Source organism: Canis aureus, chromosome 8 (genome assembly GCF_053574225.1).
Source record: "Canis aureus isolate CA01 chromosome 8, VMU_Caureus_v.1.0, whole genome shotgun sequence".
In the NCBI taxonomy this organism is placed as follows: Eukaryota; Metazoa; Chordata; class Mammalia; order Carnivora; family Canidae; genus Canis; species Canis aureus.
The window spans coordinates 16,017,320-16,044,912 of record NC_135618.1 but is presented as its reverse complement, the minus strand read 5'-3'; the positions used below and the strand labels follow the sequence as shown (position 1 = coordinate 16,044,912).

At 36.7% G+C, this 27,593-nt stretch overlaps 2 protein-coding genes and 1 long non-coding RNA gene across 5 annotated transcripts in view; 2 read left to right on the top strand and 1 right to left on the bottom strand.

Annotated features, from left to right (window-relative positions):
• LOC144318381 (uncharacterized) overlaps positions 1–5,302 on the top strand; it is an 89,996-nt gene extending 84,694 nt beyond the window's left edge. For both annotated transcript variants that reach the window (XR_013384255.1, XR_013384256.1), the window contains one exon: positions 1,904–5,302. This is a non-coding gene — a long non-coding RNA (uncharacterized LOC144318381). The remainder of the gene's footprint in view (positions 1–1,903) is intronic.
• On the bottom strand, positions 2,647–27,593 carry CLCA4 (chloride channel accessory 4). Its single transcript, XM_077905298.1, has 14 exons — positions 27,371–27,593; positions 23,213–23,353; positions 22,924–23,071; positions 19,997–20,105; positions 18,187–18,364; positions 17,596–17,814; positions 15,337–15,564; positions 12,539–12,716; positions 11,242–11,348; positions 7,720–7,935; positions 6,850–7,117; positions 4,840–5,010; positions 3,649–3,882; positions 2,647–3,284 (listed from the first exon to the last, which is right to left on the bottom strand). The coding sequence occupies exons 1-14, from the start codon at positions 27,524–27,526 to the stop codon at positions 2,869–2,871; spliced, it is 2,769 nt and encodes a 922-aa protein (XP_077761424.1). The 5' UTR covers positions 27,527–27,593; the 3' UTR covers positions 2,647–2,868.
• ODF2L (outer dense fiber of sperm tails 2 like) overlaps positions 21,870–27,593 on the top strand; it is a 179,576-nt gene continuing 173,852 nt past the window's right edge. For both annotated transcript variants that reach the window (XM_077905302.1, XM_077905301.1), the window contains exon 1: positions 21,870–21,960. The gene's annotated coding sequence lies outside the window, so the exon portion shown is untranslated. The remainder of the gene's footprint in view (positions 21,961–27,593) is intronic.

The window sequence follows — 27,593 nt, the reverse complement described above, 5'->3', positions numbered from 1 at the left end:
ACAAGTTGGGTAGACCCCTGCCAGCAGGCATTTTGCTTGTGACACTGTCCACTCCCTGCCTCTAGGGACAGCAGCCAGTTGGGTGGCTACTTGTGTGAGCCTTTGTTCTATTTACTAATCCTACAGCCATTTGATTCTGTAAGGTTGGTGCAGGGATTATCCTTCTCCGCCTAGGGCTGCCTCTTTTCCTTTACTAGGACAATCTAGATTTATTTTCTGTCTTTTTTTTTTTAAAGATTTTATTTATTTATTAATGAGAGACACACACACGGGGGGAGAGAGAGAGAGAGCGGCAGAGACACGGGCAGACGGAGAAGCAGGCTTCATGCCAGGAGCCTGACGTGGGACTTGATCCCAGGTCCCTAGGATCAGGCCCTGGGCTGAAGGCAGTGCTAAACCACTGAACCACCCGGGCTGCCCTATTTTCTGCCTTTTTAAAATATATATATTTATTTATTCATGAGAGACACACAGAGAGAGGCAGAGACATAGGCAGAGGGAGAAGCAGGGTCCCTGTGGGAGCCTGATGTGGGACTCCATCCCAGGACCCCAGGATCATGCTCTGAGCTGAAGGCAGATCCTCAACCACTGAGCCACCCAGCCATACCTAAATTCATTTTCTGTAGCTAGATTCCCTGCAAGAAGTGATGGACTTGAGGTTCATTTTCCAAACCTGGTACTTTTTTTGGTGATTAACTAGATCAACTCTTAGACTTTGAATGATGGCATGTGGCCATAATAGAAAGCCCATGTTATATATCCTATCACCAGTTTATTCTAGACTACAGCCAGGATTGGCTTCAAGGGCATGAAACCTGTGCATCTGTACAAAGAACAGGTCTTGTTCAATGCTTTGCCATTGCCATCTTGAAATTCTTTTGAATTTTTGAACAGGGATCCCTCATTTTCTCTTCATTAGACCCTTTGAATTATATGGTCTGTACTGACTATTACAATGTAGCCATTCAGTTATTTTTCTGACTCTTACTAATTCAACAATTAGCTACTGAGGCATATCTGGAAAGAGAACTAAACTAGGAGGATGTTTGGGTGGCTCAGAGGTTGATGGTCTGCCTTCAGCCCAGGGCACGATCCTGGAGACCTAGGATAGAGTCCCACATTGGGCTCCCTGTATGGAGTCTGCTTCTCTCTCTGCCTATGTCTCTCCCCCCTGTGTGTGTGTGTCTCTCATGAATAAATAAATAAAATATTTTTTTAAAATTTTTATTTATTTATGATAGTCACAAGAGAGAGAGAGAGAGAGGCAGAGACACAGGCAGAGGGAGAAGCAGGCTCCATGCCCTGGGAGCCCGACGTGGGATTCAATCCCGGGTCTCCAGGATCGCGCCCTGGGCCAAAGGCAGTCGCCAAACTGCTGCTCCACCCAGGGATCCCAATAAATAAAATCTTAAAAACAAAAACTAAACTAAACTAAACTAGGGTCTGACCTGGAAGTCTGGCCTGAGAACCTACTACTGAGACCCATCTGAGCATCAGGGAGGATAATAACCTGGTTGGTGGGTTTTGCTTCTAGAGCAGCAGGGTGAGCAGAAAGGACACAGGGAATGTCTGGCTGTCATGTATTATTTCTGTTGCCAACATAGAATTTCAGGCTTTTATTCCTTTCTTGGTAAAAGGCCAGGTGTCTTATACTTACCCCTTTCCTACATTTTCTCCATAAAGCATGTAACTGTGGCTTTCCACTGTGCTGAAAGGATTTCTGTTCAAGAGATTAGGTGCTTTATGTTCCATTTTATTTGCATCATTAGGGTCTCTGGCAGACCTGGCCATGACTTGCAGTGTGAACCTGCTCTTCCTGACCTACATTCTCTCTTTAATTGATTTAATTTAATTGATTTCTTTTTCTTTTTCTTTTCTTTTTTTTTTTTTTTTTTTTTTTAAGATTTTATTTATTCATTCATTCAGAGAGAGCAAAGAGAGAGGCAGAGACACAGGCGGAGGGAGAAGCAGGCTCCATGCAGGAAGCCCGACGCGGGACCGGATCCCGAGTCTCAAGGATCACACCCCAGGCTGCAGGCAGCGCCAAACCGCTGCGCCACCGGGGCTGCCCAATTTAAGTGATTTCATGTATCATTATGGTTGTGAGATTTAGGCTATAGTTTTGAGTAGTAATTAAAATATTAGATTTAAAAATTGTTAGTTTCATTTCTTAATCTGAAAACAAGAACAATATATAGTAGATTCAATAATTTATTCCTTTAATAAAAGAAAAAGTACACAGGTAGGTATGGCTTTTTAAGTGAAAAGGGATATATATATATGTATATATACGTGTATATATATGTATATATATGATTATATTGAGCTGAAATAAGGAAAAACTTTGGTCTGACAGATGGTAGTTGACGTTTTTTGCTAGTATCTTCCATGTCAATGAATTACAGTACACATGAACTTATTCATGCTGTATATATTAGTATATAAGTAGAGACTTTAGGTGAAAGCAGTAATATCAATTTATACTTAAAAGTACTAAGACCAAATTTATTTTTTCTCAAATATTATTTATTTGCTCTCTTACACTTTATTTTGACTACTGAAATAGATAATTTTAACTTCTTGATGGAATTTGAATTATCATTCTAAAAAACTTTTGTATTAAATAATCAACATGAATATCAGGTATCAATATGAAAAAATATTTTATTTATCATTTTTATGACAAATAATGAATAAATAAAAAGTTTGAACTTTAATAGTGACTTATAATTTTCCAAGTACCCCTGGATATTTATATTTAATCAAAATATCCCTTCTAGAACTCTTAAAATTATTTTTATGAATTTATGGTCATACAGAATGAATATAAAAATTCAGAAATATCCTTCAGTTCCTTGTTAATGTTTTTTAAAATCCTGTTCTAGGTCTTCTTGAATTTTTTTTCTTATTTACAATACAAATAATGGCACCTAAAATAATACTAATAATTGCCACAGACCCAACCACTAACAACACCAAAGAAGAAACACTAATTCCCGAGTTAGGATGACTTTCATCAGGATCAGACTCTGTTTGAGGAATAAACAAAGCTACTTGTGCAATGTTGGATAGCTTTGAGGTTAAATTGCTTTTATCCACGCTTTGAATTGCAATAAATATGTGAGTTGCATTTTCTTCTGAGATATTTCCTGGTTTAAATGCAAAGGTTTCTTTGGAGTTGGCCTCATTTGGTAACAGATCAGTAGTGTTTACTTGGAGAGCATTATCAAAGTTGTCTCTTAGATCCAGGATATTATCACTTATTCTTATGATGTACTGTTGAACTAAGAAAAAAAATTACACATAGTTTAGAAACTAGAAAATATCATGTTAAATTCCTTTTTATCCATTCTCATAAAAAATGTTTAGTTATGCAAAGCTTGTACTCATTCATTATAGCCAAAGCCTCACTAATTTTTCAATGGAAGCTCAATTCTGATTTTTAAACTGCTAAATGCTATCTTCTTTGTTTGAAAAGTAGGACCAGGTTAAAATGTGTCATGCTTGATTGATTTGAAAATATCAGATTATAAAATAATACTCTACTGAGCAGTTAATTAAAAATTGTTCTCCTCCCACCTACCCTTATACCTTGTTTTTGCAATAAGCATTTTTCACTTTCAACACCACATGTCACTTCATGCTTACCTTTTCCAACATCAAAATTATCTCCTGGTGCTGTCCATGTTAGATTGATCTCATCTCCAACAGGTGTAGCCTCAAGGTCTGTGATTTGACTTGGTGGGTACAGGTCAGGCAAGGGAAGTGTTGAAACATTTGAAATCACAAATGCACCTCCAGATGCTGTTCTGGTGAAACTCTCCAAGGGTGTTTGAGTATCCTCATCAATTTCAGCTCTTGGTGGATTCCCTTCAATTTTCCCTGCATTAAAAATTTGCTGTATTAATGAGCAAATCTATACTAGTATTTTTAGAACTCAATGAATTGAATTCCTCATCCTACATCTCCCTGCTCCTCTCCTTTTTTCATAGTACACACAGTCACATTTTACTAAGTTTGGTGATAAAGTCATAGGCATCCAAGTGGTGGCAGAATTTTTTTCTTTAGCATCCTGACCAGGATATTGCAGGATAGAACTGGATAATGAATCACTTTAAAATTAAGGCTGCACTGAATGGGAATAATGTTATATTATTCAGGATATGCCCTTTAAAAACATAATTGCTTTATATCTCAAATTATCTTTAAGCGAGGAATAAACCCTGGGAAATTTTTACTGTTTCCCTTTAAACCTCTTGTGCCAGGCTTCACCCTTCCTCCCTGCTACAGGTGCTAAGGAACGATACTTCAAATTATATTCCAGTTGCCAACAGAGAACCCCTTAAAGTCACAAGATAAGGGACAAGCTGAAGGAAAGATAACAAAGAATTCATTCGTAATCATAATCATCATCTTACTCTACACATTTTTTTTCTTTTGACTTAATAAAAACATTCAAAATACATACTCATTTAGGTATCTTTGGAAACAGAATCAGGTATCTATATAACTTGAAGAATAAATTTTAAGTACACTAGCTTGTACTTGGGTGCATAATAAATTAACCTGTTTTCTTTATCCTGAGTTAGAAATTTGACATATTGTTGTTGATGTAGGTTTGGTGCTCCAAATTAATATAATAATGGCTGGCATTTATTGAGTGCTTACTCGATGCCAGACACTATACCAAAGCTTAAGTTATTTTGGAGGCAAACACGGTATGACTGAGAACTTCATATCAGAAACAGGGAAAGCTGGACTTCAAGTTGTAAAATGTTTGAAATTTTAATCATATTAACTCCAAATTATTCAAGCCAGATATCAAATATCATTACTCACCATCCACTACCCATCCTGGTATATATGAGGCTCTATTCAGTGGATGCCTTAAGTATCTTGCGGCCACGTTTACTCCTCCCTGAGCCCGTACTTTTAAGTTATATCTGCCGTTTTCTGAATAAGATATAAAATATCTGGAGTACACCCCATCATTCTTGAAAGAATCAGCACCTTGTTATAGAAATGAAGGAATAAGGTATTATTGTGAAGAAGAAGATGCATTTTAGATAATGCATTATGAAGAAAAAGATGCATTAGAAAAATCAATGCATTTTTCTAAGCCAGGCATATGGACTTTAAAAGCATATTTCCTTAATCAGGCTCTCTATTTTGTGGTTGACCTATTGGAAAATATTTCTATTATGCTCTACCAACCAGTATCTTGTTGAATTAATATATCTTTATGTTATTATATATATGTGCTATGTATAAATAATATGCTTACGTATGTATAATAAATACCTTCACTTTATCAGCTTCTGTTGCAGATTATTATAGTAGTCCTTTCACTATGTTTTAGCTAAATGATTGTCTTGCAGCTCTTACTTCATCTAAACACATAGTGTGTTCATCTCATCTCCTATTCAGATCAAAAGATCACCACTAAGGAAAAAGTATCTTTGCGTGTAGGATTTCATTCTTACTGTAGTCACTTAAAAATTACTTATTTTCACTTCTTTTCAATACTCTCTCTCTCTCTTTTTTTTTTTTTTTTTTTTTTTGTATCTTCACCTCTTGCTCAATGATCCATTAACTCCCTGGTCTGGCAGTGGAAAACCCCATCTATTATTGGAATAAACATTTAGGGTAGCTCAGGAATATTATATCATTGGTATATTTCTTGATACCACCAGTACTAGAGTTATTTATTAAATTGAAGACACTTTTCAATTTAACAATCTAAGGCAGAGGTTCTCAAAATGAGATCCTTGGAGAAGCACCATTTGCATGCCACTTGATCATATTAGGAATGGGCCTCACATTCTATGTTATAACAAAGCCCCTCAGGTGATTCCTTTGCATGTTAAAGTTTGAGAACCCCTGCTCCAAGTCATTGTTTATCAACAACACCTATTTAGGTAAAAGCATTTCAAATTAGCTAAGTAGCAGTCTGGTCAAACCTTGAGAAAATGAAATGAGATGCAGGTTAAGTTTCAATGTAGCATGGAAGGGGTTGGGAAAGGGGAAAATGTAATTATATCAGATGGAGGCACTGAGGTGCACCAAAGAACAATTTTACCTTCTAAATTTTTCACAGGGCAAATTGACTTAATTAATTACATTGCAAAAGATACTGATAGGAAATTCTAACAACTCAGGAGGTTATCAATATGGTAATTTCCTTGCTCACTATTCTCTTAAAAAAAGGATCAGTTTCCAGAATGATCCAGAGTCTGGGAAAAAGGTACTATTCACCCATACAAGGGAGACGAGCATGGCCAACTCTGTATCTTGTTTTCTGCCATTCAAACCTGGTATCTGATGCTCTAGTGATGTCTCTGATGTCTCTCATCTTGTTTTCGCAGTTCTACCTGCCCTTGGACCTCAGTTCCCAAGACTACATGTTGTACTTCTTTTCAGCTATTGGGAATTACTCTTACCTGTCCCCGCTTCTCTGCCAGGGGCTCAAGTTCTATTACTTAACCCCAGCCTGCTTGTGTTTCACTCACTCTGGTTAGACTTTCTTAATTATTTGTGCCTAAGAAATACTTGTTCAGAATTTTCAATGCTGTTCTCAACTTCCTGAATGAGACTTTTCCAACTGGTAACAGACAATGATTGTCCAGATGATGAAATAATAATGACAGTAAATAGCATTTATTCTATGTGCAGGACACTTGCTAAGTACTTTATAGGTTTTATGTGAACAGAATTTCCTGCTGGTCCTGCTGTTCATCCATGGTCTGGATCAATTCTTCTGAAGTCCTATTGCCCCACACTGTTGCAGGGACCCATAATATATCATGAGTTATGAAAATACAAGCTTATTCATAAAAAACTGTGAGTTACCTGCGCCATTATCCAAAAGTTCCAAAACTTCTATTTTTCCATTATTTGATTCAATGAAAGCAGTCACATTGGCTCCAAGAATTGGTACATAGCCTTGTAGAACTTCTGCATAAACAATCATTGGGCTGGGAAAACTGTTTGTGTCTTTATTCATTTTAGCATTCACTGTGATTGGAGGCACAGAAGAATTTGCTGCCTGAGAATTTACTGTCATAGTTAATGTTTCTGAGTTTGCTTTGGCTTGAAGACTGTAAGTCCAAACACCCACCTAAAAATTCAATGGAAATATAGTAAATATCCAAGATCAAGCTTTTCTATCTTTTCACTATCCCAACTCTAAAATAAATTTTATAAGTATGTTACAGAATACAAAGGGTTTTGAGAGTTTTGAGGGCAAAAGGAGGAGAACTTAGGCAGTTTAGACAAGGCATCCTTGGTCTTGTCATGCACGATGTCCAAACTTTGGGAAATCTCAGCTGGGAAAAATAAGTTTGGGAAAGTTTGCCTTGGTCTTGACCTTATTCTTTAACCTCAAACTCCATAGATTCTATAATCTAGTAACACTAATAAGGATGACTCTTCACACCAACTCTCTACACACCAATTTGCACAGATTCTCCCTTCATTGCCTCTTCAAAGGTATTCTTACCTAATTTTTTCCTTCTCTTTCTCCTAATGTATACTTTCTTTCTTTCTTTTTCCTTCCACTATAATTTTTGGGACCACCCAGGCATAGAAATAGAAAGTACATTCTATTTTATTGTAATTTTGAAGATGAGACAAGTATTGACACCTATAATTGTGATAGCAAACAATGTATTTTCAGCTACAAAACAAATGTGGGAGGTAGTCTAAAAGCTAACTGCTTACCTTTGCAGTTCCTGGAATCCTGAGATAGGCCATTTTGGAAACTGTGTCCACTGTGAAATTTCTCATTGGTATTCCATTGGGATCCCAGAGAGAAATAATGGGTTCTTGTATGGTCCATGTGATGAGAAAGAATGTGTCTTTTCCCACAGTGCTATCAATTATTACAGTGCCGTTCATCCAAGTATTACTGTTGAGTATTAATCCCTTACTTTCAAGCTGTTTAAATATATTTTTAAAAAATTAATGACTGGATAAGGGAGCAATTTTATTGTTTTCATTTTTCTTTTTTAAAATATTTTATTTACTTATTCACAAGAGACAGAGGGAGACATAGGCAGAGGGAGAAGCAGGCTCCATGCAGAGAGCCCAATGTGGGCCTCAATCCCGGGAACATGGGATCATGCCCTGAGCCAAAGGCAGACGCTTAACCACTGAGCCACTCAGGTGTCCCCTGTTTTCATTTTTCATGCAGTTTTTAAATTTCTGGCCTGAGAACAAGCTTGTATAGGGCATACTACCTTAGGCTTGTGATCTCTCTGAAAGTTGATTGGAATGTATCAGCCAGAGGGTGTAGAAATATAGAGTCTGAGGAGAGGATAGGGTATAATAAAAGCATTAAAGCAGGAGAATGGTTTTTATAGATATGTCCCTATTATTTCTTTCCCATTGTGTTGACAAGCACCCACTCAACTCTTTAGCAGTAAAGAGTGCTACAACCTCAGAGAAGAATTAACTGTTAGGGGTGTGTGTGTGTGTGTGTGTGTGTGTGTGTGTTACCCTCAGTTTATCCATCTTCATGATGAACTAAAAAAAATTACTTATTGGTGTTGGCTAGAGTATTTGAGTAGAAGCACAGTAAAAGGGGCCTCAATAGAGAGAATCAGGGCTAGCAAATGATGAGACAGGCAAACATGGATATTTTCCTGATGTGAAGTCTTGAAATAATTTTCACACATGATAGAGTGAGTAACACCAGACAGTAAACATGTCCAGCAAGAGTAGAAAGAGGGCAAATTGTTTATGAAGATTGGACCCTTGAGAAGAGATGTGAAAGATCTTTCTCTGAGAGGAGCTTCAAAGAGATTTTTTAAAAATCTTTGTGGATAACTCTTTGTCAAGGAAAGCCACATTTATCTGCTGACCAAGAAAGTGTTTCTGTAAGTGTGTCATTTTGGGAAGTATGGGAAATCTTGTTTCTATTTCTGAACCAGTCTTAAACCAAGAATACTTTCACACCAATACTGATAGACTGAATTCTACTACTGAAACATCATTATGACAAAAATTTCAGTCCTATATTAAGTGGACATGTCTTTAATTGGACCGAGTATTATCAAGTTAAATCTGAATGTGAGTGACCTTTTCAGGTAATTAGGAAACTCTAAGAAAGTTGGGGGGCTTTGGCTACATACTAGGGGAAAATAACTAAGTCAAGAGTGAGATGAGTGAGATGAGGCCTTTTTTTTTCTGTATTCCAGCTCCTACTATCCAAATCTGACTTCCCATCTACTCAGATTATCTACTCTAACTATTCTCACATATTCTCTCTCAAGAGCTATGTATCATGTACAAAAATCCAGGTTAACCTTTCAAAAATTTGTTCTTCTTTTTGTTATTTTTCTACTTAAGAACTGATAGGCATTTCAAACAAGGGGGACAGAACTTTCTACCCCTTCCACATAATTTGGAAAGTCATTCTCTCTCTCTCTCTCTTTTTTAAAAGATTTTATTTATTTATTCACAAGAGACACACAGAGAGAGAGAGGCAGAGACACAAGCAGAGCTCCATGCAGAGAGCCCAATGTGGGACTTGATCCCGGGACTCCAGGATCATGCCCTGGGCAGAAGGCAGGCTCTAAACTGCTGAGCCACCCAGGGATCCCCATTGGAAAGCTATTCTTAACCTTTGAGCATATCCTGCATGCAAGTGCCTCCTCCCTGGATGATTTCTCATATTCTGCTCTTATATTTTAAAATTCCTTTAGAATATTCCATTTTAATGTCTAACCATTCACTCAAAATCCAAGGTTAAGACAGAGCAGAAAATAATATCCTCAAAATCAGTTCTGCCTGTTTATGTGTCAATTTTGTCTTCATTTTCTCAATCACCCAGACTGAAACCTTCAAAAATGAACTTTATTCTCCTTCAGTTTATTCTCCATACGCCAAGCTAGATCTTGAATCAATTTTTAAACTGTTTTTTAGGGATCCCTGGGTGGCGCAGCAGTTTGGCGCCTGTCATTGGCCCAGGGCGCGATCCTGGGGACCTGGGATGGAATCCCACATCGGGCTCCCGGTGCATGGAGCCTGCTTCTCCCTCTGCCTGTGTCTCTGCCTCTCTCTCTCTCTCTCTGTGTGACTATCACAAATAAATAAAAATTAAATAAATAAATAAAACATTAAACTTTTTTAGGGTGAAGCTGCAAACCCAACTTCCAAACTAATCTGCACATATTGTTTTAACTCTGAATCCTACACCTTCTTGCTTTTCATTGTTAGAGAATAGGGGAAAATAGGTTTGTTTAGGTGATTATCGCAACTCATAATGGTGGACAATGACTTGATGAATTGGAAGATGAAATGACATGATATACATTTGGTGAGAATGGATATTGATAGAAATGGAATTTTGTAAAAAAAATATTTTGATGGAAACAGGCTGTGTTGACATTTTACATGGGATATGAATGAAGAATGAGGGAAATTGTCAGAATTTTTGAATCTAAATAACAGAAAAGGCTTGTACTGTTGAAACACAAATGAGAAGAGAAGTGGACTTCAGAAGAGAGATGAATGAAATAAAACAGTGAAAAAAGTGGTGGAAGAGGTAAAATAAGCCCTAAATTTGTAGATATGCAATGATTATTCACTGTCTTTTTTACAATAAATTATTTCCAAATACATTCCTTCTATTTCCAAACTGAGTTCTTGAGTGCATTCATCTAATTTAAATCTATTTCACAGCAGTGAAGGGTGGGGGAAATCTTGGAAGCATGAGATTTTTTTATGCATTCATAGAAAAATGAATGCTATATTATGGGACAAAATTTATTTTTGGTAGAAAATATTCAGTTTTGATGTTATCTTTTAACCAAATTCTGTGGGAAAAGAAAAAATAAAAATATATCTGCTATTTCACTTCTTAATTTGGTAATATCTAAAGAAGAATTTATTTCATACTGAAATTTTATTTTTTTAAAGGATTTTACTAGAGAGAGAAAAAGTGAGAGAGAGCTTGAGAGAGAGAGAGCATGAGCAGGAGAAGGATAGAAGGAGAGAGAGAAGCAGACTCCCCACTGAGAAGGGAGCCCAATGCAGGACTCAGTCTCAGGACCCTGGGATCATGACCTGAGCCAAAGGCAGATGTTTAACTGACTGAGCCACCAGGCACCCTGAAATTTTAATTTTAATTAAAAATTTACTTTGAGAAAAATATAGGACTCAAAACTCATAACAACTGAATTATTTTTCTTGGTTATGGCAAAATGTAAACACAAAGACCTGAGGAGTGGAAACTCTGACCTGAAGAGGCTGTTGGGAAAGATCAGTGTTTCCTGATGCAAGGGCTCCAAAGGCATCAATGAGGCCGTTATTCTGGGCTTCATCAGAAGCAAAAAAATGGTTTCCTCCTAAAATGTAAATACATTAAGTAGGTTGCTTTCTAGAAAATACATACTTACTATATTTTAGTGATTAATAAGGCAACAGGGTAAACAAAATCATAGTTTCTGAATAAAAATAGAACAAAGTCAGGTATGTATAAAGATTAACAATGAAATGTTAATTTAAAACTGTCATAACTAGGAAATATAAGTGGCTCAGAATCAGTTCAGAAAGTCATATTGCAGTATCGTCATATTGTGGTATCCTGACAATAACTGGCCATGTGGTATTGTCATATTGCAGTATTCTGACAATAACTGGCAATGGGGAGGTAGAAAAATGGTAAGCAATAGAGACAAATTCAAAAAAGCGCTACTTTGGAGGGACACTTGGGACAGAAATAAATTTTACAATGGCCATGAGAGTACTTTGAAATGATGGGAGTTTGTGCAACTAAGCATTAAAAAGCAAGTAGTTATTTGGTAGCGTTAGAAGTCAACCCAATACAATAATAAATATTCATAATGTTATAAAGTTTGTTTGTTCTACTATGTTTACAAAGGCACTGAAAACATGTGGTCCATTTTCATTATGTCTCTGTACCTAAGATAGCATCTAGGTATCTAGAATGTAATTCATCTAGAAATTTTGTTATTTAGATTTATTCAGACTGAGCCTCTATTAATCCCAGCTGGCTCCCACCCCCACCCCCAAAGCCTATGCTCTGGTTTCGTGGATTTCCCACTATCTCTCCATGTGTCTTGCATTGTCACCCAACATGATTTTCTTTCTCATGACCTAATCATCTCATCTCACCTCTCCTTTCTCCAGAAAAAATGAACACCTTGTTGAAGGCCCAGCTCAGAAGTCACCTCATCACTCATGCCTTCCTTCTCTAACTCTATGCAACTCTGGGAGACTTAATGACTTAGTCTCTTCTCACATAGTGCTTTATTTCTATATATTTCTCCTGTCATGGAGGGATGTTATCTGATTATGCTGTCTGATTAGTAGTTTTGTTTTGTTTTTTTTTTTGTCTCTCCAGCCAGCTGGACTGGGAGCACCTTGAGAACAGAAATCAGGTCTGGTTTGACCCTGGTTCCAAGGTCCTGCCCCAGGACCTTGCAGAGCAAGAGCTTGAGAGAAATTGTTCAGTTGTCAGCCTTTACACTTATGCACTGCTATCAAAGGACTTAATATATAGGTCATATTTCACCTGTTATGGTACTCATCTCTATGACAGCTTGATCAGCGGATGGTCCCAAAGCAATCAAATGAATGATAGCCCCACTTTGTTTCACTTCGCCAATACAATTCTTTGCAGTGTTATCCTCTCCATCGGTCAGCAGGACAATTTCAGATCCATCTATTTGAGGGTATATTTTTCCAATTACCTACAGATATAATCAGAGCATAATTATCGATGATCCTACAACAAAAGACTTACAGGATATTAGAAAAAAATGTGCAGAGAAAATAAAAGTGTGCCGAAAAGAAGAGATAGCATCTGTTTTAAAATCATAGAATCTGCAATCAACAACTTTTAGGAGAACTTAAACATGATTTTATTTTCTGTCTATCTGTCATAGATAATGTTTGCTCAAATGAAGTTATGTGGGTGCAGGCAGGACTGTAGACAATTCTACTTGGGTTAAATGACAATGACATTTCAGTCTGAGGACTCAGGTCAACCAGGCACCAAAAATATAATTGCAGAATGTGGCATTAAATAATTCTCTGCTTTCTCTGACCAGATAAACCTCTAATAAGCCCTTAGTGTATAAAGTATGTTACATACACAGCTAGGTGCAGTAAGACTCCACCTTGACATTTTGAAAAAGTTAATGATTCCAAATTAGGGAACTTTTAGTATGCTTATAAAGAAAAGATGGAAAAGTTCTCAGCAGGTCAAGGTTAGGGATCTTGTTATATAACCTGTATTTTACCTCTAATAGTAATGAGCACAAAACTAAGACTATTGATGGTGCTCAGAGAATACACAAATTTTATTTTTTGAAATTGAGTTCTATTTGTGGCTTGAACCCATTTCTTATAAAGCTAAACAGTTCGAAACTCAGAGTTCTGAATCTAGGTGCCTATAGGAGAAGAATTTATCCCAGGATGGCAACTATATCTCATCTTCTCTGACAGCTTTAAATGGTAGTGACTTCTTGGTACACCATTTTGAGAAACTGAGTCCAAGCCAAGAGGAAACAAATGACAGATTATCAGTGGCTCTCATGAACTCGGAGTGGAGGTGTGTATAGATTTGCAGAAGAGGGTTTGGAATTTAGATATTCCTAATAAAACTGGTTGTCAGGGAACAAAGTAACCAGACTCATTTCAATTTTTGCATGTTTTTAGGAAAATAATAACTTTTATATGTTGTAATATATGTGAAATATGCTCTGCCACACATTAAAATCAAACTAAAGGGCAGACTGGGTGGCTCAGCTGTTTAGCGCCTGCCTTCAGCCCAGGGAGTGATCCTGGAGACAGGGATTGAGTCCCACATCGGGCTCCCTGCATGGAGCCTGCTTCTCCCTCTGCCTGTGTCTCTGCCTTTCTCTCTCTCTCTCTCTCTCTCTCTCTCTCATTCTGTGTGTCTCTCATGAATAAATAAATAAAAGCTTTAAAAAAAATCAAACTAAAAAACAGAAAATGCTTTTATACATGTATTGCATTTATACAGCATTCCCATTACTCCCCCCACGTATATATTATATATTGTGAATCCTAGTTTTATCCAAATATATATGACTATTATCATTATTATGGCATTTGTGAAATAGGTTCACTATATAATAGATATTTTTCTACATACATAAATGTAGTACTTCGTTTAATCTTCATAACAGTCCTATGAAGTAGGCATTCTTGTTTTCCTGTATTTTGGACTGAGAGTCCAAAGAGACTGCAAACTTTGCTTAAGATCACATAGTTGGCTGGAGGGTATTATGCTGAGTGAAGTAAGTCAGTCGGAGAAGGACAAACATTATATGTTCTCATTCATTTGGGGAATATAAATAATAGTGGAAGGGAGAAGAAATGTGTGGGAAATATCAGAAAGGGAGACAGAACGTAAAGACTGCTAACTCTGGGAAACGAACTAGGGGTGGTAGAAGGGGAGGAGGGCGGGGGGTGGGAGTGAATGGGTGACGGGCACTGGGTGTTATTCTGTATGTTAGTAAATTGAACACCAATAAAAAAATAAAATAAAAAAAAAAAAAAAAAAAAAAGATCACATAGTTGGTAAGTGGTAGAGCCAGTACTCTGATGTTAAAATTAATGTTCTGACCAGTATTCCTAACTCTAACAGCCCTGTTACATCTGCTTTAATAAATATCAGTTTTTCCCAGCTGAGTGTCACAGAAACTGAAATGAGGATTGGACCAAAGTGAAATTATACCATATAACTTCCTTCATTGTCTTAAGAGTTGATAAGTTTTGCTGCTCAAGCACACTTGTTTATTTAATATTTATTGAGCACTGACTACTGCATGGTACCAAGACAAAGTCCCTGACTTCATTTGGCTTATACTCTAGTTGCATTTTAATAATCATTTGTTCACCCATCAGTTTATTCATTAATTTACTGATCCATTAAAAATATCATTAAATGAATTTTTTCTATGGGCTTAGTGAGTCCTGTGCTTCTTAATATTAGTCATTTTAAAATTAGGCGGTAAGTATGTGTGGCAGCATTTAACATAAAAATGTCCTAATCATAAAAAAGAAGAAACTAGGTGAACAGATTAAGAGGTAGAAACTTTAAGTCATTAAATAAATAAATGATGGTGATAAAATGTACTTTTTATCTACAACATAGGGAATACAGCTACTAATACTATAATTACTTTGTATGGCAACAGGTAGTAACTAGACTTATCATGGATTTCATAAAATGATAATATAAAAATATCAAATCACTATGAAACAAATAAGGTACTATATGCCAATTATACTTGAATTTTTTTAAAAAAGAACAAGTGACATTTGCAATATGATTTTCACCTGAAATGCTGATTTAATTCCAGCACAGATAGAAGTTCCTCCGTTAGCTGTTGTAGGTAAGCTCTCCAAGAGGTTGTTTCTTTCCTTGCTGCTTATTATTTGGATTAGATTACTTTTAATATAGGCAGTACTATCAAAGTGCACCATCCCCACCCAGGATCCATTTTCAATGGTCTGCAGTAGGAAATGTTTTGCTGCTTGATTCATTCTATTTAGGCGATTAAAACCCTGAATAGAAAAGATCAAGAAAAACAACCAAGGGGTCTTCAATTGGAAAATAATAGCAGATCACTTAAAATGAGTGAATAAAATTTGTCATTTTTTAACCTATAGTAATTAGTGTTATTAAAGCATTTTTTTCAATTGATAAAAATTGAAAAATATAGTTATATGTATTATAGAACATATATGATATATGATATAGTAAGGAACATAGGCTTTAACTAGAGCTGATTCTTGGCTGCTAAGCACTCAAATTAGAGGTGAAGGGTAGGGTGGGGGTTGGGATGGAATTGGAGGGTGATGACTCACATCTTAGAGACTGCCTAATAACTCCCAGATCCTCTCTTCCAGTTGTGTCAAGGTGAAACCACTCCCCAGATCCCACAGTATCAAACCAGACTATCATGGTCTCCATCTAGAGACTGAAATCTCCCCAGTCACTTGGCAACTTCACAAGACATGAAACCTACTTAAATTGCAGTCACAATCTGAGAGGCCCAGTACCTACCTCCCCCATTTCCTCTTCTGTTCCTAACCTTTCCACACCACTTCCCTGCCAGTGGATTAATTGGAATTGGTTCTTTGATAACTCAGTAAAACTCACAACCCTCTTTTCTAGATGAATGCCCAGAACGTAAGCCTCTTCATTTGTCTTTTCCAGTCCTTCATCTGGTGATTTGTGGTACCTCCCTACAGCACACATCCAAATTTCCCTCTGAACTTCCTAGAACCAACTCCTAGTGAAAAACTGCTCTTACATCTCCATCTTTGAGGGCTCTCTCTCTACTACTTTGTTTTACCTCTAAACTTAGCTCTACCTGTATCTTGTCCAAAGGAAGCTATTCGTCTTTTCCCAGTAAGGAACTTCATCTTTTCCCTTCAACACTTCCTAGAATACTTTTATGTATAGGTAGGTGTCTAGCATTCTGTTGCTCTTTTTGAAACTCAGCTATTGTGGATTATTTCATTCAGCTTGTGTTATCTTCTGTGCTTTTCAGTAACCAACCAGGCCTCTTTTGTTGAAGTAATTTTTCTTGCTTGATCTTTAGCATGCTCTGTTCTCCCTCAAATGTGCCATTTTTTCTGGATGCCTTATCACATTATGTCTGCTCATTTGTAGTGTATTTCAACAATTATTTATTGAGTGCTTATACATGATAAACCTTGTTTTAGGCAAAAGGGATGCAAAAATGAATAAGACACTGCTTCAAGTCCTAGAGGAGCTCCCAGTCTAATGGGAGATAAATGTGTAATTTCAATATAATACATAGTAGTAGAGGTTTCATTGTGGAAGACCAGCAGAAGAACCATTAGTCCAGCCCAGAAGCCTGGCCCATCTCCTCTTGTATAAAATGGGTACCTCTACCAAATTTGAAGAATATGTATGAGTCAACCGGATAATGGAGAAGGGAAAGAAAATTTACCCAACTGTGAACTTTTCAAGGATTTGAATTTCTGTTCCTAGAGTCTGGCACAATGCCTTCCATTCACTGAATGATAATAGAAGGAATGAATGGCTGAATCTGTCTATCTTCATTGTAGTGATGCTTTTTGTCTGTGTCTTTGAGGATAAAGAGGTTATTTATATAGATGATGCAAACAAGGTAAAGCCATGTTAACAATTCTCCTGGTTGATTTTGTTCCTTGACTTGGAATGGAGTTCAGAGGCCCTAATCCACTCTCTCCTCATGTCTGTAAAGTATTTCTAGTAGATAACAGAGGCAAGGTTAGAAAGCATGTCCATGTTAAAAATCTTTAATTTTGATTTTCTCACTAAGGCTTTACTAAAGGGTCTAAAAGTACCCCTCAATAAACACTCCATTTTCTGGGGTTGGATCTTGGGTTAGGTCTTTCTCATTCTATTGCTGCACTTCTTTCATTACAATATTCACTGCCTCTCTTGAGGTCATGATCATAGAAGGTAATAATATTATGCCATCATGCATTTTAGAACAAGCAGGTAGTATTCAGAGTATTCTCAGCTATTCAATTACTTCTGTGTTCCTACATCCAGGAAAAATGAGCCCATAAACTTACATTCATGCTTCCAGACTTATCAAGAACTAAGCACACAATTCTTTCTCTGATCTTCAGCAATGAGAAAACAGGTGGAGGGGGTGGTGCCACCAAAGATGTTGTGTTTTTAAAATCCTCAGAATTGCTGATCACCTCCCATGTACTTCTGAAATTGCACAATTTGTTTTGTATACTTGGAGCTTCTCGGTTATGGTTTTCTTTATTACAGAATTCAACAACCTAAAAGGTTAATAAAGTGAAAAAATACTTTTCATATACAATGCATTTAAAATTCAATTACAAATCTGAAAAATAAAAAATCTGCTTGACAAATATGTCATTTTTAATGAAATAGGATTCATTGAGGAATCATATAATAGTAATGTGGGTTTTGAATAATTGTAATAAAGCTAATGCTAATTAAGTGCTTACCATATACCAGTTAATGTTTAAAGAACTCCATATTAATATGAGTTAATTAGGTATTCTCAGAATACCTTGTGAAGGTACTCTCAGGTAACCTGCACAAATATTTTATAAACATGACCTTTGAATATAAACATGTCTTTTGAATATAAATATATGCTCTGAAATTACAGTTGGCATACTTACAGAATTAATACCTTGCATAAACATTATGGATGCCTTTTCAGTTTGATCTTTATCAGGGAAGAATTGACAATCTTTTTCATACAGTTTTGTCTTAGAATCAATTCTGCATCCTCTAGTTGTACAACTGTTTCCTTGACACTTATGAACTCTGTTTAATCCAGTAATACCTGTGGAACATCTGAAAATATATAACAATCTTTGAGGCAACTTAACAATTAAAAATTAGAAAATCTTAAGTACTCTTTCTATCAAGGTTTTTAATAATGACCTGCATATGAAGATCTTTATTCTTATTTATGTACTATACAATCCTATTTTTGACAGCAATATTTTAGGATTCCTACAAGAGCAGTTATCTATTTTTCAGGAAATTGCGGAAAGAAATTTTAAGTGGGATATCTAGTATATGCAATGGCTGAGTTCCCTGTTGTGATTAAAGCTGCTGCTGTCTTGTTAATACCAATGGCTGGAGATTCCCCTTTTCCAAACATCTCTCCTGGAGGCCTTGTGATGATAAAGACACTGCTGGTATCTGTACAAGGCAACCTGTGAAAACACTCTTGGTACCATCTTAGCTTGAAGTTCTTTGTAGAAATCTTTTCCAAGAAAATATCTCCAAAAGAATGTGATATGGCATAGCTACAAGTGTTTTGGTTTTAAAGAAGCTTTTTAATCCAAAACAAAATGTGGCTTGAAGGAAAGACGGAGATACTGCCTAGGACAGTAGACTTTACTGGTGGGGACATTTTTGACACATATTTTATTGCATGGAATTGAGCAAAGGTAGCAGTGATTACAACAAATATGCTGGAATGTGAATGTATCCTATATTTTCCATGTGTTTCCAGTTCAAATTTAAGAAGTAATTACTAGATTTCATTCAGTCATTTAGGGAGTCTCCTAAACTATGTGTATGCTTCTATTGCTCCAGAACTCAGTGAACATAATGGTATCTATATTTACAACCATGATGAATGTTCTATAGCAGAGACTAGACATTTAGGGGGAATATGATATAAACAAATGTAATCTATGTCATACTCCTTAAATACATGTGTTGAAACTGGTGGAGCAATTGGGCAGAGGAATGGCTTTTGCTGAAATTAGTATCTTTCAGTTTGTACTTTTTTTTGATAAGTCTGTAGACCTAGCAGGTCATCTAAGATTGATTAAGCTGATGGCATCTAATTTTAAACCAACTACCAACAATAACTTTGCTCTCTTAATCTCAGAACTAAGAGGATTGTCTATGATTAACTATGATATTTGATATTCTTAAATGAAATTTACACATCCCAAGAAATCCTTGTCTGGCCCTTAGAAGATTGGTTTCTCATTTAGTGTGCATTTACACTATTTCTTAACCAATTTTTTGTTCTTGTGTGGGACAAATAGTTTTGATTTGGCACATACTATATGAGGTACAAAATATGTAAAAAAATATGAGAGAGGTACAAAATATGTCAAATTGGTTATCAAACGGTCTTGAAGTTATGTGTATTTTATTTTATTTTATTTTTTTCTTTTTTTTTAATTTTTATTTATTTATGATAGTCACATGAGAGAGAGAGAGAGAGAGGAAGTTATGTGTATTTTAAATAGACAGCCAGCTACTTTAAATAGACACATTTTTCTAAAAACAAAAAAACAAAAAATAAAGGAAAAAGAAAAAAACAGAAAAGCACTCTTTTGTGATACAGTATCTATTATCTGCATTGGGATAAAAAAATGATTGGTATTTAAAAGAAATCAAACTAAGGAAAAAATCAGTTACAGCCTAAAATAATTTAAAAAATTTAAATAGTCATGCCTTGTTGCTTCAATTTTTTTTGACTTAGCACTGTAGAAAGGCGCATCTTCATTATACTCATCAAACACTCCCCAGCGGAGATGAGCCCACTCATGGACAAACAGTCTATCTGTAGGAAAATATTTCAAATATATGATCATAATTCAAGTGACAAAATTGTTCCTCAAATATTTTAAAGAAAATTTTTCAATAAAAAATTATATTTAGTTTTTAAATAACTGCTAACATTTACATTTTTATTTATAAAATGCAGGTTGCATTATATTATATAGTATATCATCTTCTTATTACACACGTTACATCAACAAAATATTTGTGATGTGTATGCTATGGGCAAAATAGACCGAGCTTTGGGTTTTGGCTCTTGGGGGGCAAAAAGGCTTAGATATTATACTGGTTTTTAGCTCTCCAAAGCTTGCTCCTACAAATAAACAGATACAATCTGTACTATTAACATTTCACTAGGATGTAATTAGTTTAAAAATGTCTATAAATGCTCCTAAGGGAGTTGATAATGAAAAAAAAATGGAAAAACACTGCCATAGACCATATATAATTTTGGGGTGTGGCCAAATAATGTGATTAATTTATAATACTTAGCACATAGAAGTATAAACTATGTGAAAGCAGTTATTATTAATTATATATATTCAGCATATACTAAGTACTAGGAAATACAAAGATGAATAAGATGTAATCCTGGACTAGGAAAAGCTCAAAGAGAGGGAATTAAAAAACTTGGGAGGGGGGAGGATTTAAGGGTAAATGGAAGAGTAAAGGTAAATCCATTGCTTGAAATGCAGGAAGAAGTAACAAGTAGAATTTCTGTTTTAGCAATATTAGGAAAAACTTTAGAGGACATAGAAATGAAGAAGAATATGGACATATATTCTGTTCTTTTTTAAAGATTTTATTTATTTATGAGAGAGAGAGAGAGAGAGGCAGAGACACAGGCAGAGGGAGAAGCAGGCTCCATGCAGGGAGCCTGATGTGGGACTTGATCCTGGGACTCTAGGATCATGCCCAGAGCTGAAGGCAGATGCTAAACCGCTGAGCCACCCCGGTATCCCATGAGCCACCCCGGTGTCCCTATTCTGTTCTATAATGTGTGTTTCTCTAACTCAAATTAACTCACGAGATCTAAAAATGGGGGGAGAGGGGAGTGTCAGCATTATGTATAAGTCACATTTCTTCTGTAAATCATTACTACTGAAAATGTGTTCATTAGACCAGAAACAGAAGCATCACTTGGTAAAGCTAACAAGAAATGCAGAATCTTGGACCTACTCTAGACTTCCTGAAGCAGAATCTGCATCTTAACAAGATTCCTAAGTTATTCCTCTGTGAATTTGAACTTTAAAAACACTGGTTTAAAGTTTTTTTAGGCAAATGGAACCAGATTAGTTAAGTGTGAAATTGTACCTTTCAGTATGGGAGGAAAAAAACCCTCATAACAGCGACTACAACAGGGATTTGGTGCATGGCAGGTTGCCTTGCCTTCCATGCCCCCTTTAATTTGCTAAGAGAGTAGAGTTTAAGTGCTCTTACCACAAATATAGAATAGAATAGAATGGAATGGAATGGAATGGAATGGAATGGAATGGAATGGAATGGAAAGGATAGGTAACTATATGAGGAGATGACACGTTAATTAGCTTGACTGTAGAGCTCTGTTTTCCCAATCAAGACATCTGTTGAGGGACTTAAAAGAATGGTTAGAGATCTTGAGAAAAATAGTAGAAGTTTTAGAACAGCTGCTATGGGGAATGAGTAAGGGAGCCAAGAAGAGGTAAGTTCAAATATTGTTGAGTAGCTTTGAGGCTTCCCTGAGTTTACATAATGATACCATTAGTTTTATAATTTTCTTTCACAGTCTTGGAAATACATTAACAGGAGCCAAAGGAAACTGGCTGGAAACAGTACAGAGGATTTGGCAATTTGAATGAAACATAAGGATATGAATGGTGAGGGATTTGAGGTATTTATACTTATAATTGAAATGACTGATTTTTCTGGGTATATCAGCTAGGCAAGAGACTGTAGCCTAGAAAGGTGCTAATGATTAGAGTTGCCAAGAACAGACATAGTCAGGCTAAAGTTTGAGGGACAGAAGATTGGGATGGGATGGGATGATAGAGCTTTCAAGTTGGGGGTGGAGAACAGGTCCAGGTGATGATGAGGACCAGGGCTAGCTGAACATTTGACAGAAAACAAGAGATTTATTATGTGGTTATTGAAGGGGTAATGGGAGAAGGAGATTCTAGGATTTAGGAAGGTTTTCACTGAATGGTAACATGTGAGTTGAGCCTTCCTTTGACAATGGTTTGTATTTTTATATGAAAAACATTATGCTTTAGTTCATTTGAACCAATGGTTTTAACTTTTAGATTGAACTAGATGAAATTGTTGTTTCTCTAGGTAAAAATGCCCACTCTTAGACAAGTTCATCTGGTTCAACCAAATAAGTTGAATAATAATATCAGCAACTAACAGCCTATGAGTGTTTTCTCTTGGCCAAGAACCAGCATTCTGGCTCTTTGCAGCTTGCCATACATTTCCCTTCCATAGAGGCAGCTTTGATTGATTAATATCCAGCTGTGGAGAACTGAAAAATTTAAATCTGAAGAGTATGCCTTAAAAAATGTATTGTTGTTCTGTGCTCAAATTTCTGTAGACATTATTCTGACTACAGTTATATGGATTATCTAATGCAGTGTTCACAACAATTCTCCAAGGTAGGAAACTTTCTATTTACTATCTTACAGGAAATAAGACAGAGAAACTAGGTTATTTGTCCAAGGTCACACACAATTGGTAAGTCAGGATTTGAACCTAGAGACTGACTCCAAGGCCTGTACACGTAACCTGGACACAAAGCCTCATGTTAGAATCATTTGCAAAACACATGTTTTAACAAAAGTTCCTACCTGATGGTCCGTATTCCTTTTCTTTTTTTCCAAGTACAAAGTCAGGGGTGAAATGAATATATTCTCCTTTTTCTTCACAGGCTGTGAACTGCCTGGTATATGGTTCATCTCTACCTGGGAGGGTAGGTGGTGCAACTAAAACATCGGCCTGAGAATGTTTAAAATATTTTAAAACATCAGAAATAGAAATGATAACATTTAATTTTTAAAAACTCTAAAAACAATGTGCTGCAAAACCGGGGATCACCAGAAAATATAATTTTTAAAGAGAAGCCTTTTGGACTCTTACGTGTTTGTAGCTTTCATGTTTTGGCCTCTTGTATAGTGGGTTTTCCTTCCAGTTGTTAGGAATTAGTATTGATACATTTTTGAAAAAAAATCTTTTTTCTGTGGCTTCAAACAGGTAGGTAGAAGCTGTAGTCACCATATCCTATTATTAAAAGAAAAAATATGTAAGGATTTCAAGCAACAGTGGACTAAATGAGCAGGGCTTCATCATAGGTATTTCCCAATTTAAGAGTGGATAGACAAAGCAAGTTACTAGAGAAAAGGGTCTCTGCCACTCAGCTCCAGCTCTGTGACCTGTACCTATCAGTGCAAAATTATATCTTAATCTTACACATTAAAGTCTTTGAGTTTTCTATGACCCTTCATCAAAGGGCAAATGCTTCTGTTTGGTCTTAAGAGAAATTATGTAAAATGACAAAGGCATAGACTTTATTTATTTTTCCTTTATATATAGAGAGAGTGATACCACGCACATGTGAGGTGTGGGGGCACGGATGGAGGGAGAGGAGAGAAATCTTAAGTGAGCTCCATGTCCAGTGTGGAGCCCCACACAGAGCTCAATCACACCACCCTGAGATCATCACCTGAGCCAAAATTGAGAGTCAGATGCTTACTTGACTGAGCCTCCCCCCACCCCCGTGCCAAGGCACCCCTACAAAGGCTTAGACTTTAGAGTCATCTACTTGATTCCAATATTGGTAGTAGAACCTTCTGGGTAATAGAGCTTGGCCAGTTTAACACTCTGAAGCTCAGGTTCTTCACCTCTTAATTGGGCTAACTTTCTTTAAGGTTAACATAAACATGAAAATGAGTTATATAGTCCTTTACACATAGGCAGTCATAAAACCAGTTGATATCATTACTCTTAATAAGTCCTAATAGAGACAAGCCTTAGGTGATGCAAGCTGAAGAGAACAGCCTGTAGGATGGGACATAGGACAGGTTTTTCATTATACTCCCCAGGAGAAGCAGCTGGATTGGGATCTGGGGACTGGAGGAATAGAAAAATTCATAGGAGATGCAGAGCTTTTTAATCATAGGCAAAGTTTCTGCTCTGCCAACAAGCTGAAAATAGTGTCACTTTATACTGTTCAGTACACTGAATTCAAAGGTGCAATGATTAATAAGGGAGATAGTCCTTTTCTAGAACTTACTATCTCATGGGGGGGGGGGGTGAAGATGGATGAATGCTTCTTAATGATGATCTATTCTACATGAAATAATTGAGGGATCCTGGGTGCTGGATGACAATATCAAACTCTTCATCTTGTTGGCAATTTCCCAGTCAACAGTGTTGTTTCCTTCAGAGTAGGCTCTCCTCCTCCATGATGCTTCCTGATCTGACACAAGCCCACAATAGAATTATTCTTCAGCTATCCCAGGGCTCTCTGTCTTGTTTTCTTGAAGAGAGTCCAGTGTCCTGACTTATACACATTGAAGAGATCAGCAAACTGACTAGGTTCAGAGTTGTGGGATCTGTCAGACATCAGAGTACAAAGAACTAAAGGCCCAAAGAACCAGCTTAGAGTTAGGAAAAAATCTTCAGAGATTTCCCAAAGTAGATTGGGAATTAATTCATCACTGACCTAAAACAGATGAAAGAAACCTATTCCCTAGGGATGCCTTTCCTCATTTTTTATTTTGGGATATTTAGATCTTAGCCAGTTGTCATACTTTGCTTGAAGTGATGGCTATCTCTGTTTCTTTGAGATAAAAAGTATATATGGTGATTGGAATTGTGGTACAGATTAGAAAAGTAAGTTATTATGTAGTTGTTTGGGTTGTGCATTGTATAACTCCAAGGGATTCCATTACCTTGTAGTATCCTTAGCTCTATGCAACTGCCTTGGGTAGTGGTATATTCTCGGGTCATTGGGGGATTTTACAGACCCTGTGTCAGATGACTGTGATCCCCTAGGGCATACTAGCGTGTCTAATAATGGTTCTCACAGGCTTTCCAAAGATAATTTCTATAATCCTTCTAAATCCCTTCTCAGAATTCCTATAATATGGTAGCTGGATCAAAGATAATTAATATTATTGATATTTCAAAAAATAAGTACTTTCAAACCAAAAAGACACATGAGTAAAAGGAATAAGGAAAGTTGACAATTGACATCTCAGGTCATTAATAGATTCAGCATGAATCTTATTATTGTCAGATAATATCCCAAAAGTAAGGTCATGTCCACAAGTTGGGTCACCAGTTACCAAAAATGAGTAATTTTTGTTACCTTATATAAGTTAGAACTCAATCCCAGATTTGTCAGCCTTCAAAGCCCATGTGTTAGATTTCAGCACTAATTGTGCTATTTAATGTAACCTTGGAAAAATTATTTACTTCTCCAAATACCAGTTCTCTCTTCTGTGTAATGGTGGATGAAAGAATTTCACAAGGTTGCCTGATAATATAAATGCAAGGACTTTGTAGAGGGCTACGAGAATGTCAAGAAACATTGGTAATCTAGACATGTCTATCTACTAATAATTGAACTTTTACTTGTGGTCTTCAATAGAGGACGCTTTAATGAATTTTTTGCCCTTACAAATAATTCTTCCAAATACCGGTTTCTGATATTCAGAAAAGTTTGAAACTGATTGATTATTCCTGAACACTAAGAAGCCATCATTCAGAATCAGCTATATTAACAGCTATTCAAGCCTGTGCTCTTCAGGAAAGGAATCTTTATATTTCCCTGGAATTCAAAAATTATCAATAAATGAACACATTGCTATGCTTCAAGAGCTTATTCAGAGTGCATAATAAATGGCAGCCACAAAATCACCTGCTCACCACCTACGTCAAGCACATAAGCTTTGATGGATAATAACACACGCACAGAAGGCTAAATCAGTGAGCATAAGGACACAGTAGTGGAGAAATTAAATGTAAGGAATTAGTAAATGTTGATGTTAGAGACAGGGAGAGCTAATTTGCATGGCTATAACACCAATCTCTTTATTACATGAAATGTTATAGTTGGAAAAAACTTCAGAAATTAAATTCTTTGGTTCAATCTTGAAGCCTTTCCCTTCTCCACATGCACTTCTATGTGAACTCATTTATTCTGCACGCCAATGACTCCCCAATTTTTTTTCTCCACCCAGATATCCCCCTTGAATTCAGATTCCTATCTCCATCTATATGGAGAATAGAGTAAGTATCTCAAATTCAAAATGCTTCAAACCAAGTCCTGATCTCCCATCTGCCAATATTTTTTTCCATTTATAGTCTTCACCTTGTCAACTGATGATAATTCCATCCTTCCAGGTGTTCAGGCCAAAACCCTTAAAGTCTTCCTTGACTTCTATTTTTTCCCTCCTCCCCTCCCCCATGCCACATCTAAACCATCAGCAAATTTGTCTATGATACCCTCAGAATATGTTCAGAATCATACCACTTTAATGATTTCTACCACAAGTACCTGTTCCTGGTCACCATCACTTCTCACCTGCAACAGCTTCCTACCTGATGTCCCTTCACACTTTTATGTTGCAACAGAGCTATACAGGATGAATGACAAGTAGAAGCCCTTTACAGAATTTCTTCAACACTGCAGAGTGATCCTGGAACATGTGTGAAAAAGCACACCCCTCCTCTTGCTTGGAATCCTTCCATGGATTCTCATGGCACTCAGAAGTAAAAGCCCAGGTCTTTCCAGCAGTCTGGACCCACTATGTCTCCATGTTCAGCTCTCTCCACCCTTTTTCCTGGTCATCACCTACTGCTGGTCACATCAAGCATGCTTGCTGCACTGCTGTTCCCTCCCCCAGGTTTTCAATGGGTTCTTCCCTCACTCATCTCAGGTCTCCACTCAGATGTCACCATCAACACTGAGGCCTTTCCTGTCTGCCCTCCATGAAATGGTAACCCACATTCTTCTCCCCACCAACCCCACCAACACTGCCTATCCCCTTTTGCTCATTTACTTTACTCCATGGCAACCTACTACCCACTGACCTGCTTTACATGTTTCCATTATCTATGTCATCTAAAAAGAATGTGTACTGCACGAGGGGAAGAAATTTTTTAATTCAGTGTTTTCTCTCCCTGATATGCCATAAGTATTCATTAAATAAGTGTTCAAAGAACAGATGAGTTCAACTAAAGATCAGAGAGGCCCTGTGTCTTATGGTGGAAGTCCCCATTCTTTCTTACCTTTATCTGTTCAATTATTTTTTCATCTTCTGGCACGCGAGGGTCTATAGCAAAGATAATGCCTTCGTAGCCATTGTCATTCAGCCGGACGAGGGATGTATTGGACCCCTGCAGCAGGCATATGACTAAGAGGAAGATAAAACTTAATAATCCCATTGTGCTGTCAGGGCGTTCCTGGGCCCAAAGTTGGTTTGTTCAAAAGGCTCTTTTACTTTGGTTCTCT